The 13,456-nt window shown below is 41.5% G+C and overlaps 1 protein-coding gene across 8 annotated transcripts in view; it reads left to right on the top strand.

The window, feature by feature from the left end:
• The first annotated feature begins 1,344 nt into the window (after positions 1-1,344).
• Positions 1,345-13,456, top strand: part of mpripa (myosin phosphatase Rho interacting protein a) — a 52,940-nt gene continuing 40,828 nt past the window's right edge. For all 8 annotated transcript variants that reach the window (XR_013911001.1, XM_080305548.1, XM_026178766.2 and 5 more), the window contains exons 1-3: positions 1,345-2,300; positions 4,485-4,562; positions 7,248-7,313. Coding sequence is in view for 7 of the 8 variants with exons in the window: in XM_080305548.1 (XP_080161674.1) it covers positions 2,181-2,300; positions 4,485-4,562; positions 7,248-7,313 (264 nt within the window). In the remaining variant the exon portion in view is untranslated. The remainder of the gene's footprint in view (positions 2,301-4,484; positions 4,563-7,247; positions 7,314-13,456) is intronic.

The following is a 13,456-nucleotide window of genomic DNA, read 5'->3' as shown; positions in this document are numbered from 1 at the left end:
ATGATGTCATGGTTTTATGACTCATGGGATGCATATTTTTTTTGTTTTCTAGTTACTCAGAAGCATGTTTCAGTTTAAAATGGAGAACATATTTAAAAAATGTATTCCAGTCATTTACTGTAATGACCTAAATGAATAATTACACATATTTTTGCTTTAAATTTCTCCCAGACTTAGCTGTTATATTACCCCACTATATGTGCTCACTTGGAGTTACAATCCCACCACCTCAAGCTGCATAATCGAAATCAAACACTTCTTACAAGCACTGGTTTGTATTAACTAACACTAATTTCTTTCTTTCTCCAAGTTACAAACAACAACAAAAAACATAAAATCGTGCCTCAAAACACAGCATGATGCAATAACTCACATATTTTGTGCCCTGAGTTCACAGTTTTTCCCAATCTGGAGCATCAGCCTGGAATCTGAAAAACATGCTGCACTTCGCTTTCAAGTGCACTTCAAAGAACCTGACGGTGATGACAGACATTCGTGCTTTGGTTTTCTCTTCTCTGCAGAAATATCTGCACAGTTACTATTCTTTCTTTTGTGTGCAAATAACAAACCCATGCCTGTCCTCCTGTTCAGAATGCACTAAGTCATCTTAAATAAATGGCAGCCAGGAGGAACACAAGCAGATCGCAACCCAGGTCCATCATTTTCCACACTCTCTACATATCCTTTAATATATACGTTTCTAAAAATCCCAGTCAGGCCATTTGAAATTCAAGACCAACAGATGGTGCTCTGGAGTCTTAAGATTGCCGTCTATGTTTAAAATAAGAACACCTGCCAGACTTTAACTTGCATTTGTGCTGTAGATTTTAGATTTTTTTTCCTTGATGATGATGTACGTTTTAAAACACCATAAAGTAGCATTAGCATCAGCCTGAAAGTTGCATTATTACCGCTTGCTGTGCAGCCCACTACACTATATAAGCCACACTTATTAAAAAAATGTATATAATAAAAAAAAAATTGTAATACACATTCAGGCTTTGCTCCTGTACACCTTTTATAGATTCTTTTCACGTGCAGTTTCCATAACTATTAGTGCATGATGTGTGCTGTGTCCTTTTTTGGCCTGCTGCCATTTATTTTATTAGTAATTCATTAGGAAGCCATTTCTGTGTATACCTTTAGACTTTTCTTTCATATGTAAAAACCAAACCGTATTCCACAAGCTGAATTTAAAAAAATTAATGTTTTTTCATTAGTACAATAATGGAATAATATTGACGTGGATTCACCCTACACAGCAAAATATGAGCACAGGCAATTTCAACAACATCAGAGTTTTTGTACGGAAGTTAAGTGGGCCTTTAAATACCACCTAGCATGAGGGAAAATATTAGCACTTCGGAAGATTTCCTATTGGTCCACGAAAGAAACGGCCTGGACTTTGGGCGTGTCCATCTATTCCGATTGGACGAAGGCGTTGTCTCTCAGCCCCACTCTCTCCCGTTCACCTCTCCACCGACTGAATGTCCGGCCCGAACGAGGATTTGCACGAAAACATCAACCGCAGACTGCGTATCAGTACCAGAGGGGGAGCAGCTCTACGACGAACAGGACCCGACGCTATTCATCCAGCGGCATGACAACCACGTCGATGGCTTTTCCGAAGTTTGATAACGTTCCGGTGGCCCTGAAGCGAGAAAAAGATTTAACGGCAATGACCGCGCTATCACTTGTTTGATAGAAAGACAGAGAGGGGGGCCGAAGTGGACTCCCTCCCCCTCAGTGAAGAGCCGTTCCGCCCGATGGAGACTGTGACGGGACCTCTGCAGCGAGCTCGAGGCCCGGAGCGTCACCTGTGAGACGTCGACACCTCGCCGGAGGACGTAATTAAGAGAGACACGCGAACATCTGTCCGCACTTTCGACGACTTTATTTGACAAGTTCTGCCCAAGCCTGCACGCTAAAACTAAAGTTAGCAGCTCAGCTTTAGCTGCAGGAGGCGACCCCGCGCGCAAGATGACCAATATAGATATCACTTAACGAGGGGTTACGCACTGCCTCAGGTAACCTCGGGACAGGTGAACTGCGCACTGTTAAATAGCTTTGTTCTAGAAAGCGTACATCAGCAACTAGCGTCAGTCTTTGCTGTGAGAACACGGACTTTTAAAATAAGTCTTCTTTTTTTTTCTCATCGAGTGTCGCTCCCTCAATCAACCATGTCACTCAAAGACAATCCCTGTCGGAAATTTCAAGCCAACATTTTCAACAAAAGTAAATGCCAGAACTGCTTTAAGCCCAGAGAGTCGCATCTGCTCAACGACGAAGACTTAAACCAGGTAAACAAACGCTCCAGCAACTTTCCATTGCGTTTCACTCTTACTATGTGCCGTTTAATGGGAGTGCAAATCCTGTTGCTGTCTTTTCTGTTTGATGTGCTCATTTCAAACGACTTGTCGTGTGCTAATAGACCACGAAGTGCAAAGGTTGGGTTAATTGGACATAATTAGTTTCCAGCCCAAGGGCGCATATTGACCCTAATTCATGCACACGCAGGCTTCCACCCAGCTCCATGCCCTGCAGCACAGGAGCAACGCTATCAGCTGCTTTTACAGGAGCTGTAATTATTTCAGATTATGTTGTCTCCTTTGATCATTTAACTGTAGTTTGAACCATACTATTGCTTAAATTAAGAAACTGTAAAGTTTACTTTAACATGGACTAATATTGGGCGAGGCTGACTTATTATTATTATTATTATTATTATTATTATTTTTAACATTATTATTATTTTAGTGGAGATATTTCACTGTTTACATTGTCCCCAGCAGGGAGTCTTATGTTGTGAAGGTGGTATGGTGTCATGCTGAACTTTGTTGACCCACATTGTGATCATTCCTCTTGGGATTCTTGTTTAATGGGAAAGATCAAGGCTCATTCTCAGGTCTGTGAGACACATTGTCCACTATCATTGTCCTCCACGATGTTGGTACAGAAATTGGCTTACGTTTGTTGGCCTCACATGGCTATTAAAGATTATTAGATTGTCTGTTGCTGGAGGTTTGAAGTCCTGTAGTCCATATATTAAGTCTTTACACAGACACACGCACAGAAAAAATATGGAAAAGCGGAGCATCTATTTTCAACCAGAACTGTCATTCTGACCTCTCATCTTTCCAATTTCACTTGCCTTAAAGGCCCAGGCTATTGAAGCAATATTAAAATCCTTTATGATGACATGGAATAAGAGGTTGTGAGGTGGGGGGCATTGCGAAATGAAGACACAGGAACACGCTCAGATGAGTACATTTAACCGCTGAACCATTAGAGGCTAAAAAGTGACCTAGATTCATCACGCTTATTTCTCAGTCTCAGGGGGGACTTGCCATTGCTGTCAAGTCTTATAAGGACAGATGAGATGTTTTTCTAAACTGTTTTTTTTTTCCTCCCTATGGGCATTAAAACAACAATACACAACAACAGTGTCCCACTCTCTTATTCTTTCAGTTGCCTTCATCTTGCATTTTTTTCCCCCTCCATTTTTAGTGTCTGAATGTTTCTCTTGCAAGTCTGTTCAAACTCTTGACGGTCCAAGGTTATAATTTGGACTTGTGCTTGGAAATTAATGTTATGTCATTTTGTTTACACAGTCACTCAGCTGGAAAATGTGCTGTGCTGCATGTAATCAAAGCAAAAGAGGATTTTATGGTGGATTATGCTCGGCCGTACATAGGGTGAAGTTATGACTGTAATCAAAACCTCAGATTGAAAGACATGGAAGTGCCAGACAGCTGGATATGTCAAGCTCTTTTGACTCAGATTGGTTGGCTACTGTTTCATAGGCTGGGGGACGAAGCACATGTGCATTTATGTAAGACGCTTAATTTGATAAGCTCTTTAGGCACAGGTAAGATCTTAATGTAAACATCAAGTTCAGCAAGGTCTCCTGCACGCAGTATGCATGCAGTGGTTATGGAGGGCTTCTTGGCTCGGCAGACAAGTGCTGACTACTAGCGTGGCTACAGTTCAAGCATGTACCAGAACAACTTAAGAAACACTGCCAGGCCAACTTGCGTCTCTCAGTACATGTTTGAATTGCAAATCTGTAGCCACAGAAGCTCGGCACTAATTTCTTCTGCTTCTCATCCACTGCTTTTTTTTTTTTTTTTCCTCCTAACTTCTGCCTCTTGCTTCCCCCACCACCCACCAGTCCACCCACTTAGAGGATCAGAAGAAAAACTGTGTGTGTGTGTTAGCCTTTCCTTTTTCTTTTTTTTCAGGGCAGCATGGTGCTCTGGAATAAAGCCAAGTGGCGAGTGTAACCTAAAGTCAAGGCAGCTAATGTCTATTATAACACTTTCACGGAGTTTAACACATGTTTGTGAGTGTGTGCGTGTGTTTTTAAATAGGTCATAGTATGTGGTCTCAACTTGCAGGATCAACTTCTGTGTCCCATAATTAGACAGTTATTTATTATGCTAATGATTGCTTCCAACACTGTCATTGTGTTTTCCACTCACCAGGCAAAACCTATATATGCAGGATGGCTGCTTCTGGCACCGGAGGGAACAAATTTTGACAATCCCTTACACAGATCTCGGGTAAGTGGTTTCATAAGTGTTTAGCTTTGCTGGTGGTGAGATTGCTTGTGTTTAGAAGAGAGCATTATGTTGTGACTTCACCTCTTCTTGACTTTCTTTTGGAAGTTTTGGCAGAAATTCATGGCAAGAAACTGGCGCTCTTTATAAGAGAAGAGGTCCATTTAACCCCCCTGTGTTTAGCTTCTGCTCGTCTGAATGGTTGATTGGTGTAGTGGTTTTGATTTTTTGTTAAACTGCTTTGAGGAAAAATGAGCAGCCTGTTTGGTTTTGAGCTGACAGATGACGTTATGGCATGGCGAGGCATCCGCTGTCTGCCCGTCTGTCCACTGTTGGCAAGAAATGCTGCTCCTCTTACAGTGTTGGTCACCTAATAGGTTTTCACCCGAGGTGTGAGAAGCTTAGGGGAAACTTGTCATCCTAGTGTACTGATTTTAGTGACACTTGCACACAGTGATCATCTAACAGGTCTTTGCCCAAGTTATGCTCAAGGTCAAGTCAAATTTGGATACTGATGAAAAGTTTTGTTGAGGACCAAGAAAAAAAAGTGTGAAATCTATGTCCAGTAACACGTATCTATGGATTAAAGGTTGTGCCTTTTTTCACAAACTGCTGTGAGACTGTATTGGAGCCTTTCTGGAGCTTCTTGATGTGCTTGCGTGGTTTCTGTTCAGGTACGCCGCCTTCCTCCCACAGTCCAGACATGATTGTTGGGTAATTGGTGATTCTAAATTGCCCAAAGGAGGGATTGAGAGTGCAGATGGCTGTCTAGTTACCAGGGTGTACCTCGACCATCATCCACTGGCGGAAATCCCAGCATAGCCATTATCCATTTTTCTTGTCTGTGATGATTTTTGTTTTGGTTCTAAGCTTACAGTTGTAGACCCCCCACCCCATTTAGCTAGGCAAAGCTATGTTGTTTACCACCAAAGTTCTAAGCTAAGTTTGTTTTACCAGCTCAGAGTGCTAGGTAAGTAGCGTGGCTACTCCTCCCTTTAATTTCCTTTATCCATTCTGGCACTCATTTGATAAACAAGAGCTCTTGTTGTTGTGGCTTCAGTGGCTACTTCATGAAATCAGCAGATTCTTATGGGAATCTCGGTCCTCTGTCAGTGAAGCCTCATTGTTAGGAAATAATGAGCCTAATATTGACTTCATTTAATAACTCTTACCACTGCAGTATCGTGTAATCGGAGCTGTCGTTTATCAGCTGCCAGATTATATGCTGTGGTGGTGCATCCCAAAAAGAGGACTGCGGAGAATGTGGGGGAGGAGAAGAAAGGTCTCAGTTCTCACAGCCTCGCTGATGGCTTCCATATGAGTTTTGGGAAAAGCACCTCTGGATCTACTATCAACAGTCTGCCGCTGCTTTGACATCATCAGTGATGCGTTCTGCCTATTCTCCCAGTCAGCGTTTCACTGCGGGGGTATAATTGCTGGCTTGTACGTAGTGCTGACGTGAGCACATTTGTCAGGTTTACACTGAAACAAATAACAGAGAAACAGAAAACCGCTGATGTCTCAGGTGAGTCACGTTTTAGGGTCACTTTAGTTTAACAGGTTGTGGAGGGGTCTGGCTCTGTTTTGTGACAGTGAGGCTGGAATTCTATAATCAGCCTCTGTAGCCTGTAATATATCGTGTTTGGTTTTTTGTTTGGTTTGGTTTGGTTTATTTTAAAAAGCATCTGTGGACTGCAATGTCCCTTTAACATTGCCTGTGAGGCTTCTCGGCCCCCCTATTGAGACCTTCCAGTGGCCTTTTAGGTTAGAGAGCAGCTCTCAATATTTCATGCACCAGGCCCTGTTAGAATAGGAGCCCAGGAAATTTAACACTGAGACTAAGCGGTACATTAAGATATGAGGGCAGTGGAAGAGAACTGATCAAGACAATGAGGATGAATATCAGTGGAAATTGTATTATTGTAACTGACAGGATTCCCATTCAAACCAAGACTTACCCCCCCCCCCCCTTCTCAGCTAACCTAACCTGGTACATAATGATACTGCGCTTCACAGTTGCATGCCTTTCCATATATATCCTACAGTTTAATCAGCAGTGTAATCTCGTCTTCTCTTATGAACGTCTGTATCCACTTAGCTCTTGTTGTGATAACACCTGCACTTTATATATGAAGGCCTTCTTTCCTCAAATTGTTTTCCTTTTCTTTACAACTATCTGAAATCTTAATGACCGAATGCAGCTGATGCATGCTGATAAAAATGTTGTCCAGCTTGTCACAGCTTGAAAGCCTTGTGATGTCCCGTAAGAGGAAAGTGTGCCAGCATTACTTGCTTACTGCTGTATAGCAACTGTTTCCAAAAACTTGATTGCACTTCCGTGTGTGTGTGTGTGTGTGTGTGTGTGTGTGTGTGTGTGTGTGTGTGTGCGGTCTTTATACCCTAAGGTGTGTGTTCAAGCTTTTCACTGGAGTTTCTAGATCCAGCAAAATAATCTCAGGCTTTAGAAATTTATTGGCCTTCCACAAGTCTGTGTTTGACTCTCATGCCCAGAGTTATAAAATGTGTAATGATTGATATGATAAATACTGGCACAACTTCTTGTGAGGCTTCTTTTTTTAAATTTTTTTTTATTATATATATATAAAATGACTATGGTTTGATATCTTTTGTGTGATCATGTCCGTAATGACAGATTTGTTTGTTGTTGTTTTTTTTGTCTTGTTACAGAAATGGCAGAGGAGGTTCTTTATCCTCTACGAGCACGGCTTACTTCGCTATGCTCTGGATGAAATGGTGAGCTTCCTTCCTGTCAGCTGATGATTATTTTGTTGCCTGTTTTGTTCATATTCTGAAGCTTGTCTGTGACCGTTAATAGCTGGTGGCACAGTCTAAACAACCAAAGCATGGTTCAAACAAACAGCAGCATACTGTTCAGTGTATCTGTGTTATAATGCACCATGATCTGCTCATTTACACAGCCTTGTTCACCTCATTGCTGCTACTATGACATTGAAAATTTGCAGCATATAAATAAAAGGGAAGTTTTTTCCCCTCTCTTTGACTTCTGAAAACAAACAACTCCATCAGCAGTTTGACGCATAAGGGGAACAGACGTTAAAACTTTCACTTCTTTCTTTTTCCTGCTTCACATCAAAGGACTGCTCTCTTTTCACTTGAGTTAAACCAGAGGCTTTGGCTACTATTTAATAATTTACAGTGGCAATTGTTACTGTAATAAAGTTGTATTTATTGTAAGATGATAATAAAGTGTGATCATTTTTTTCATTGTTAGTTGCAAGTTTAGTTTATCTGACAAGAAATGCTAGTTACATGATTTCTGTGCAAAATTAGTTGTTTTAAAACCAAAGAAAAACTTTGATGCAAGTGCTGAAAATGTGAGATTGATGAGGCAGCCTACACATGGTTAGCACTAGTCCTTTGTTCCATACAACCACGTATTTAGTGAACGTGCTAAACACTAAGCCTGCTTATACAGTAGTGTGAAAAGGAATGAGCGTGTGGTGTTGACATTCAAAGTTATGTACCTAGCTTTGTGTGTTTATTTAGGTGGTTACTACACTGTGCACTTGATGTGCAGGTGTCCCGTGGTTACTTCCTGTTCTTAAAGGAAAGACTGGAAAAACCACTTATTGACTGACATATTAAATCACCGAGTTATATTTAGTCAGTAGACTAAAATCTATGTAGTAATTATAAAATTAGTATGTAGACTTTCTGTCTGAGCTTGAGTTTTGTAGTCGACTTGGTTCAGGAATCTAGTTTGTCGGTTTTATTGGCACTGTAAGATGTAGGCATGCTGAATATTGATTGACCCAAGCAGTGTTCAACAGCCTTTTTTAAGCGTAGGATGTGTTTTGAAATGAGGTGAAAGCAGAAGTAGATGAAACGGTATTTGTTTTATTGACTTTGACCCTTTCACATTGTGGTATTTTAGTAGAAAAGCTAGTGTGAGGTTTGATGTAATAAAGGGAACAGGTGCTGGGGTGCAGTGTGGCATTCTTTTTTTTTTTTTTTCTCCTCATATTAAGTCCTTTTACAGTTATTGCATTCTCACAGTTGAAGTCTTGCAGACACATGACAATTGCTAGCTTAATGCTGGGTTGTAGGTTGACTGGCATTGACGGACTGGTTTTCCTTGAAAGTAAGAGTTGCACCAATTTAAAAAACAAAAAAACATTTGGCTAAAGCGAAGCTTCTTCTCACACTTTTTCAAGTTTAACTACCACTCAGCTAGTAGTTAGCAAGTATTTGCAGACAAACGTGAAAAACTGCAGGCAATCTGCTAGCAGCCAAAGGAATCACTAGAAGATTTGTGCACACATTTTTACCCAGCAACAGCCACCAACCCTCAGGAACTACTATACTATTCCGCCCCCCCCCCCCCCCCCCTCCCCCCTAGGTACAGCGATATATCATGTACAATATAGTTGACAACTCTTGAGATACATGCACACGACAGCACGTGAGCAACCTTAAATTATGTCTATTTCCACTGTTTTTACTGGAATAAAATAAAACCACTGGCTAACAAAATCTGTCTGAACATAGCTTTTAAATCCTGCAGTGGCCCTAATGTGCTCTTCATATTGAGGCTCGTTTGTGAGGCACTGAATGGAGGAGGAGGATGACATGGAAAGAAACATAGATGATGAGGAAGAGACAAGTGAAGTGGCGGATGTCCTCCCTCCGTTCAGTGTTCTCTCTGGATGTCACTCTTTGTGTTTTCATCCCTCTTCTGAGTGGAGGATCAAAAGTATAGGGACAATAAGGGTCTGGAGCTTGAAATATCAAGTGCCACTAAATATAGAGCCTCGCTTGTCACACGAGGCTAATTAGAATAATTGTTTTCAGTTGAATAAAGAGCTGCACAAACTTGGCTAAATGGTGTACATATCTGACATTGTTATTAGGCTGTTTTCAATTCGATTAGTATTGAGATTAGAAAAAATTTAATATTTGGCATGGAACACATCAAGGAGCCACAATAATCATTACTTTCCAAAGATTAGATTGTATTTATAGCAGTAGTAAGGGCGTTGCATCCATCCATTTGCAAATGTGCATGTGTGATAGGAGGCGAACCTACATTTAAACATATTAATCATTTACATACTTTATGACAACAGATAACAAATTGGTATTCTGCTTTGTTTCCAGTCAGGTCTTCATTCACATGCTCAGAGCAGCTGAATGATATCAGGACTGCTTGAACAGATCAGAAAGCTAGTATGGTAACAAAACACAGGGTAAGTTGGGACTAGCTGTTTAACAGTGACTGAATTTTCAAAATACACTCAACAAAAATATAAACGCAACACCTTTGTTACTGCTCCCATTCCCCATGGGATGGACGTAGAGACCTAAAATTCATTCCAGATACACAATATAACCATCCCTCCCAAACAGTGGTCACAAATCAGTCCAAATGTGTGGTAGTGGGCACATCTGCTATATTGAGATAATCCATCCCACCTCACAGGTGTGCCACATCAGGATGCTGATCTGACATCATGAGTAGTGCACAGGTGTACCTCAGACTGCCCACAACAAAAGGCCACCCTGGAATGTGCAGTTTTTTGCACTATTGGGGGTCTGGGGACCCAGAACCGGTCAGTATCTGGTGTGACCACCATTTGCCTCATGCAGTGCAACACATCGTCGCATGGAGTCTATCAGATTGTCAATTGTGGCCTGTGGAATGTTGGTCCACTCCACTTCAATGGCTGTGCACTACTCATGATGTCAGATCAGCATCCTGATGTGGCACACCTGTGAGGTGGGATGGATTATCTCAATATAGCAGATGTGCCCACTACCACACATTTGGACTGATTTGTGACCACTGTTTGGGAGGGATGGTTATATTGTGTATCTGGAATGAATTTTAGGTCTACGTCCATCCCATGGGGAATGGGAGCAGTAACAAAGGTGTTGCGTTTATATTTTTGTTGAGTGTAAGAGCTAGAGGATGTCCATAAATGTTAAAGAGGGGGAAAAATGGTAAAATATGTCGCAAAATATTCTTGATTTATTGTAGTCTGTATGGCAAACACTGGTCAACATTAAGATCAGATGAACTAAATTGATTTTTAAAGTTTGCCAGCTTTCGCCAGTATAACGTTCCTCTAAACCACATCAAAACCCAATTTTGGGAGCACTCGTTATGATTGTAAATGAGGAGGTTCCCCTCTGTTTTGCTCTTAGCCTGGTTTTTTTTTTTTATGGCTCTTCTGTCTTGGCTTAACCAAACCCAGATGGGTTGAGGTTCCAACCTGCAGGATGTGGCATGGCTCTGTGGGAAAGGAATGGACTAGCAAAAACCTGGGAGGGAGCACAGTACTTGAAGTCATTGATTTGGGGTTGCCCACCTACAGTGAACAGCTAACATGACACACCACTGCCACGATTTTCTGCTAAGAGCAGCAGTGGCTCTGGAGAGCTGTTATGTGCACAAGACAAGTGGTAAAGAGAGGGGTAAAATGTAGCAGCAGTAAAAACGATAAAGAGAACTGTGATAAAGAGAACTGTTTACTGTTGCTGTTTGAGTGTGAATAGCTGAAAATGTGCCACTAGTTCACAGAATACGTGTTGTTTTATTTGGTATTTGCAAATATGGAGAGAAGACATAATTATTTAGCAAGCTCACTTGCAGTTCAGTCCCCAGTATTTGCTGAATGCACCAGCTGGATTGTTCTAAAAGCAGACTAACACAGTTTTGTCCAGGCAGCGTTGCTGAGGCAACACGATTTGTCCCTTTTGTCCACCGGCAGTTTACCATGGTATTTGATGCATGGGGCAGATTCTCAGTTTTGTTGAGAGCTCTAGAGGTCTCTGACCTGACTGATATAGGACAGAACAGACTGGAAGCAAAGCACGGATTTGAGCGCTGAAGTTGTCTCTAGGCTCTGTCGAGCAAGCCTTTCTGCTGTGGCTGTGGACAAAAACATCAGATACAGCATCAGAACAAATGTGCAAGGCTGAATTGAAGTGTGTGTGTGTGTGTGTGTGTGTGTGTGTGTGTGTGTGCGCCTACCTGTGAAAGAGGGTACTAGAGAGCAGAGGACACGTCTGGAACAGGTGTTGCAAGTTCTGAGTAAGCTCTTTATTAAAGTGTTCCTTGTTTGCAGAGAACAGATGCAGAAGGTGGGTTTTACGATAAGTTTGAGTTAAACATAAAAACAAATAAGACAAATTACATAATTGTGTGTTGAAGTTGTCCAAGTGTGGTGAGAGAAACAGCCTCTCACACCAGATCCATTATCACGTCAGAGTGAGGGCAGGTATGTAGATGAGAAAAACTGTCAGGAAAGCTGCTTTAATGACAGCGAGAGTCAGAAAGATCAACACCCATACTCTAATAACCTTCACTGTGCAGTCAAATGCCCTACACATCACCTCGCACCCAGTGAACGTCCTTTGACCGATAGATAACCTATTCTAACTGAAACATGCTCTTCATTATGTGATCTAAACTTTCCTCTTTGGGAATTTATCACTCTTGTGTTGTGGCGTCTGAGGTCACACTGAATCATCAGGCTTGTGCATTGCTAATCTCTTATTAACGTTGAGGGTGGTGTGTGTGCAGTATTTCTTCATTGTATTTCGAGACCTTTGCGGGAACACAGTGCAGGTTGTGTTATCACGCTGTTCGCTTAATGTATTTTATCCCAGGCTGAACAAGCACAGTATACCTGCGAATGAAGTGAGGCTCCCTATTGAGTTGCAGTACACAAAAGACCCTTTCAGATACACTTGGATTGCGTTTGCCTTTAGACTGTATTGACTGCAGTCTGTATCGCAGCCGTATTCAACGAGAACATGATGTTCTCATGATGTTTTAGCTGTTTAAGTCATTCACATTTCATCTTGGCTCGATTAATTTGCTGTGTTTACTGGAATTCAAATAGTGGACTTCTGCCCCATAGCTTTGTCCAAGAACTGAGAGGTTTTTTTTTTCTTTTTTCTTTTTTCTTTTAGACAAACTTCCTTCCATTTCCCACACATTTGTGCATTCTTTTAACTTGAGATACACACAGGTCCGGCTGCATCTCTGCTTAATCTCTGACATGAACCCATAGAGCCCCGGCCTGTATTTGCCTTCAAGCCTTGTAAAACCTTTTCACATGCTGAAACATGCGTAAATTCTCTCTTTTTTTGCACCTGAGAAACATGAATCTAAACGTTTCGCAGTGAGTGTCTGTTTGGGGTGAGAGCTAGGGGATGGATGAGTGGGCATGGCTTTTGAGCTGTGTTTCTTGCCTCCAGGCCACTCTATGTGGGGGAATAAGTAGAGTTTTACCACCCCACCCCATCAAATTAGGAATACTTAGAGGTGCTCTAGTCTTCCACTCACAGCAAGCGATGAGAAAATGAGTGGAGAAAGAAGTGTGAACCACATGAAGTACATTTGTTTGCGTTATAGCACAAAGGGACAAGAATAAACGTTCGTTGCAGCTCTGGTGGATAGAAGTGGTATAATCTCTCCATATTAGAGCACTGAATATGGTTTCTGGGTTAGGCATATGTTGGTTTTGTAGAGATATGGTGCGTGAGAGTCTTATTTAACCCCTGCCCTTCCTTCCCCATGGTTCCAGTAGGAACTGATCTGCTGGAATGTAAACAGTAATGGATTACAGTTGGGTCACTATACCCAGTGCACAAAGCCACAAAACCATGGGAAGAGCAATTCATACAGCTTGTAATAATCAGGATCTGCAGCACTGTAACTGACATTCAGCTGAATAGCAACCCCCAGTCATAAAGCTTTCACCCAGTGTGGTACATTTATAACAAGAATTCCCTTGTTTTTGTTTCTGTGTGCAGAAATGGGGACTTTGTGGGGATTTTTTCTTTTTTGTCCCTGTTGTGTCCTAGTTAAATTCCCAATTTTGCACTGAAGATCTTATCATTGCTCT

This window comes from Astatotilapia calliptera, chromosome 8, assembly GCF_964374335.1.
Source record: "Astatotilapia calliptera chromosome 8, fAstCal68.1, whole genome shotgun sequence".
NCBI classification, from domain to species: Eukaryota; Metazoa; Chordata; class Actinopteri; order Cichliformes; family Cichlidae; genus Astatotilapia; species Astatotilapia calliptera.
Note: the sequence above shows the minus strand (reverse complement) of the source record. Positions and strands in the feature narration are given on the sequence as shown.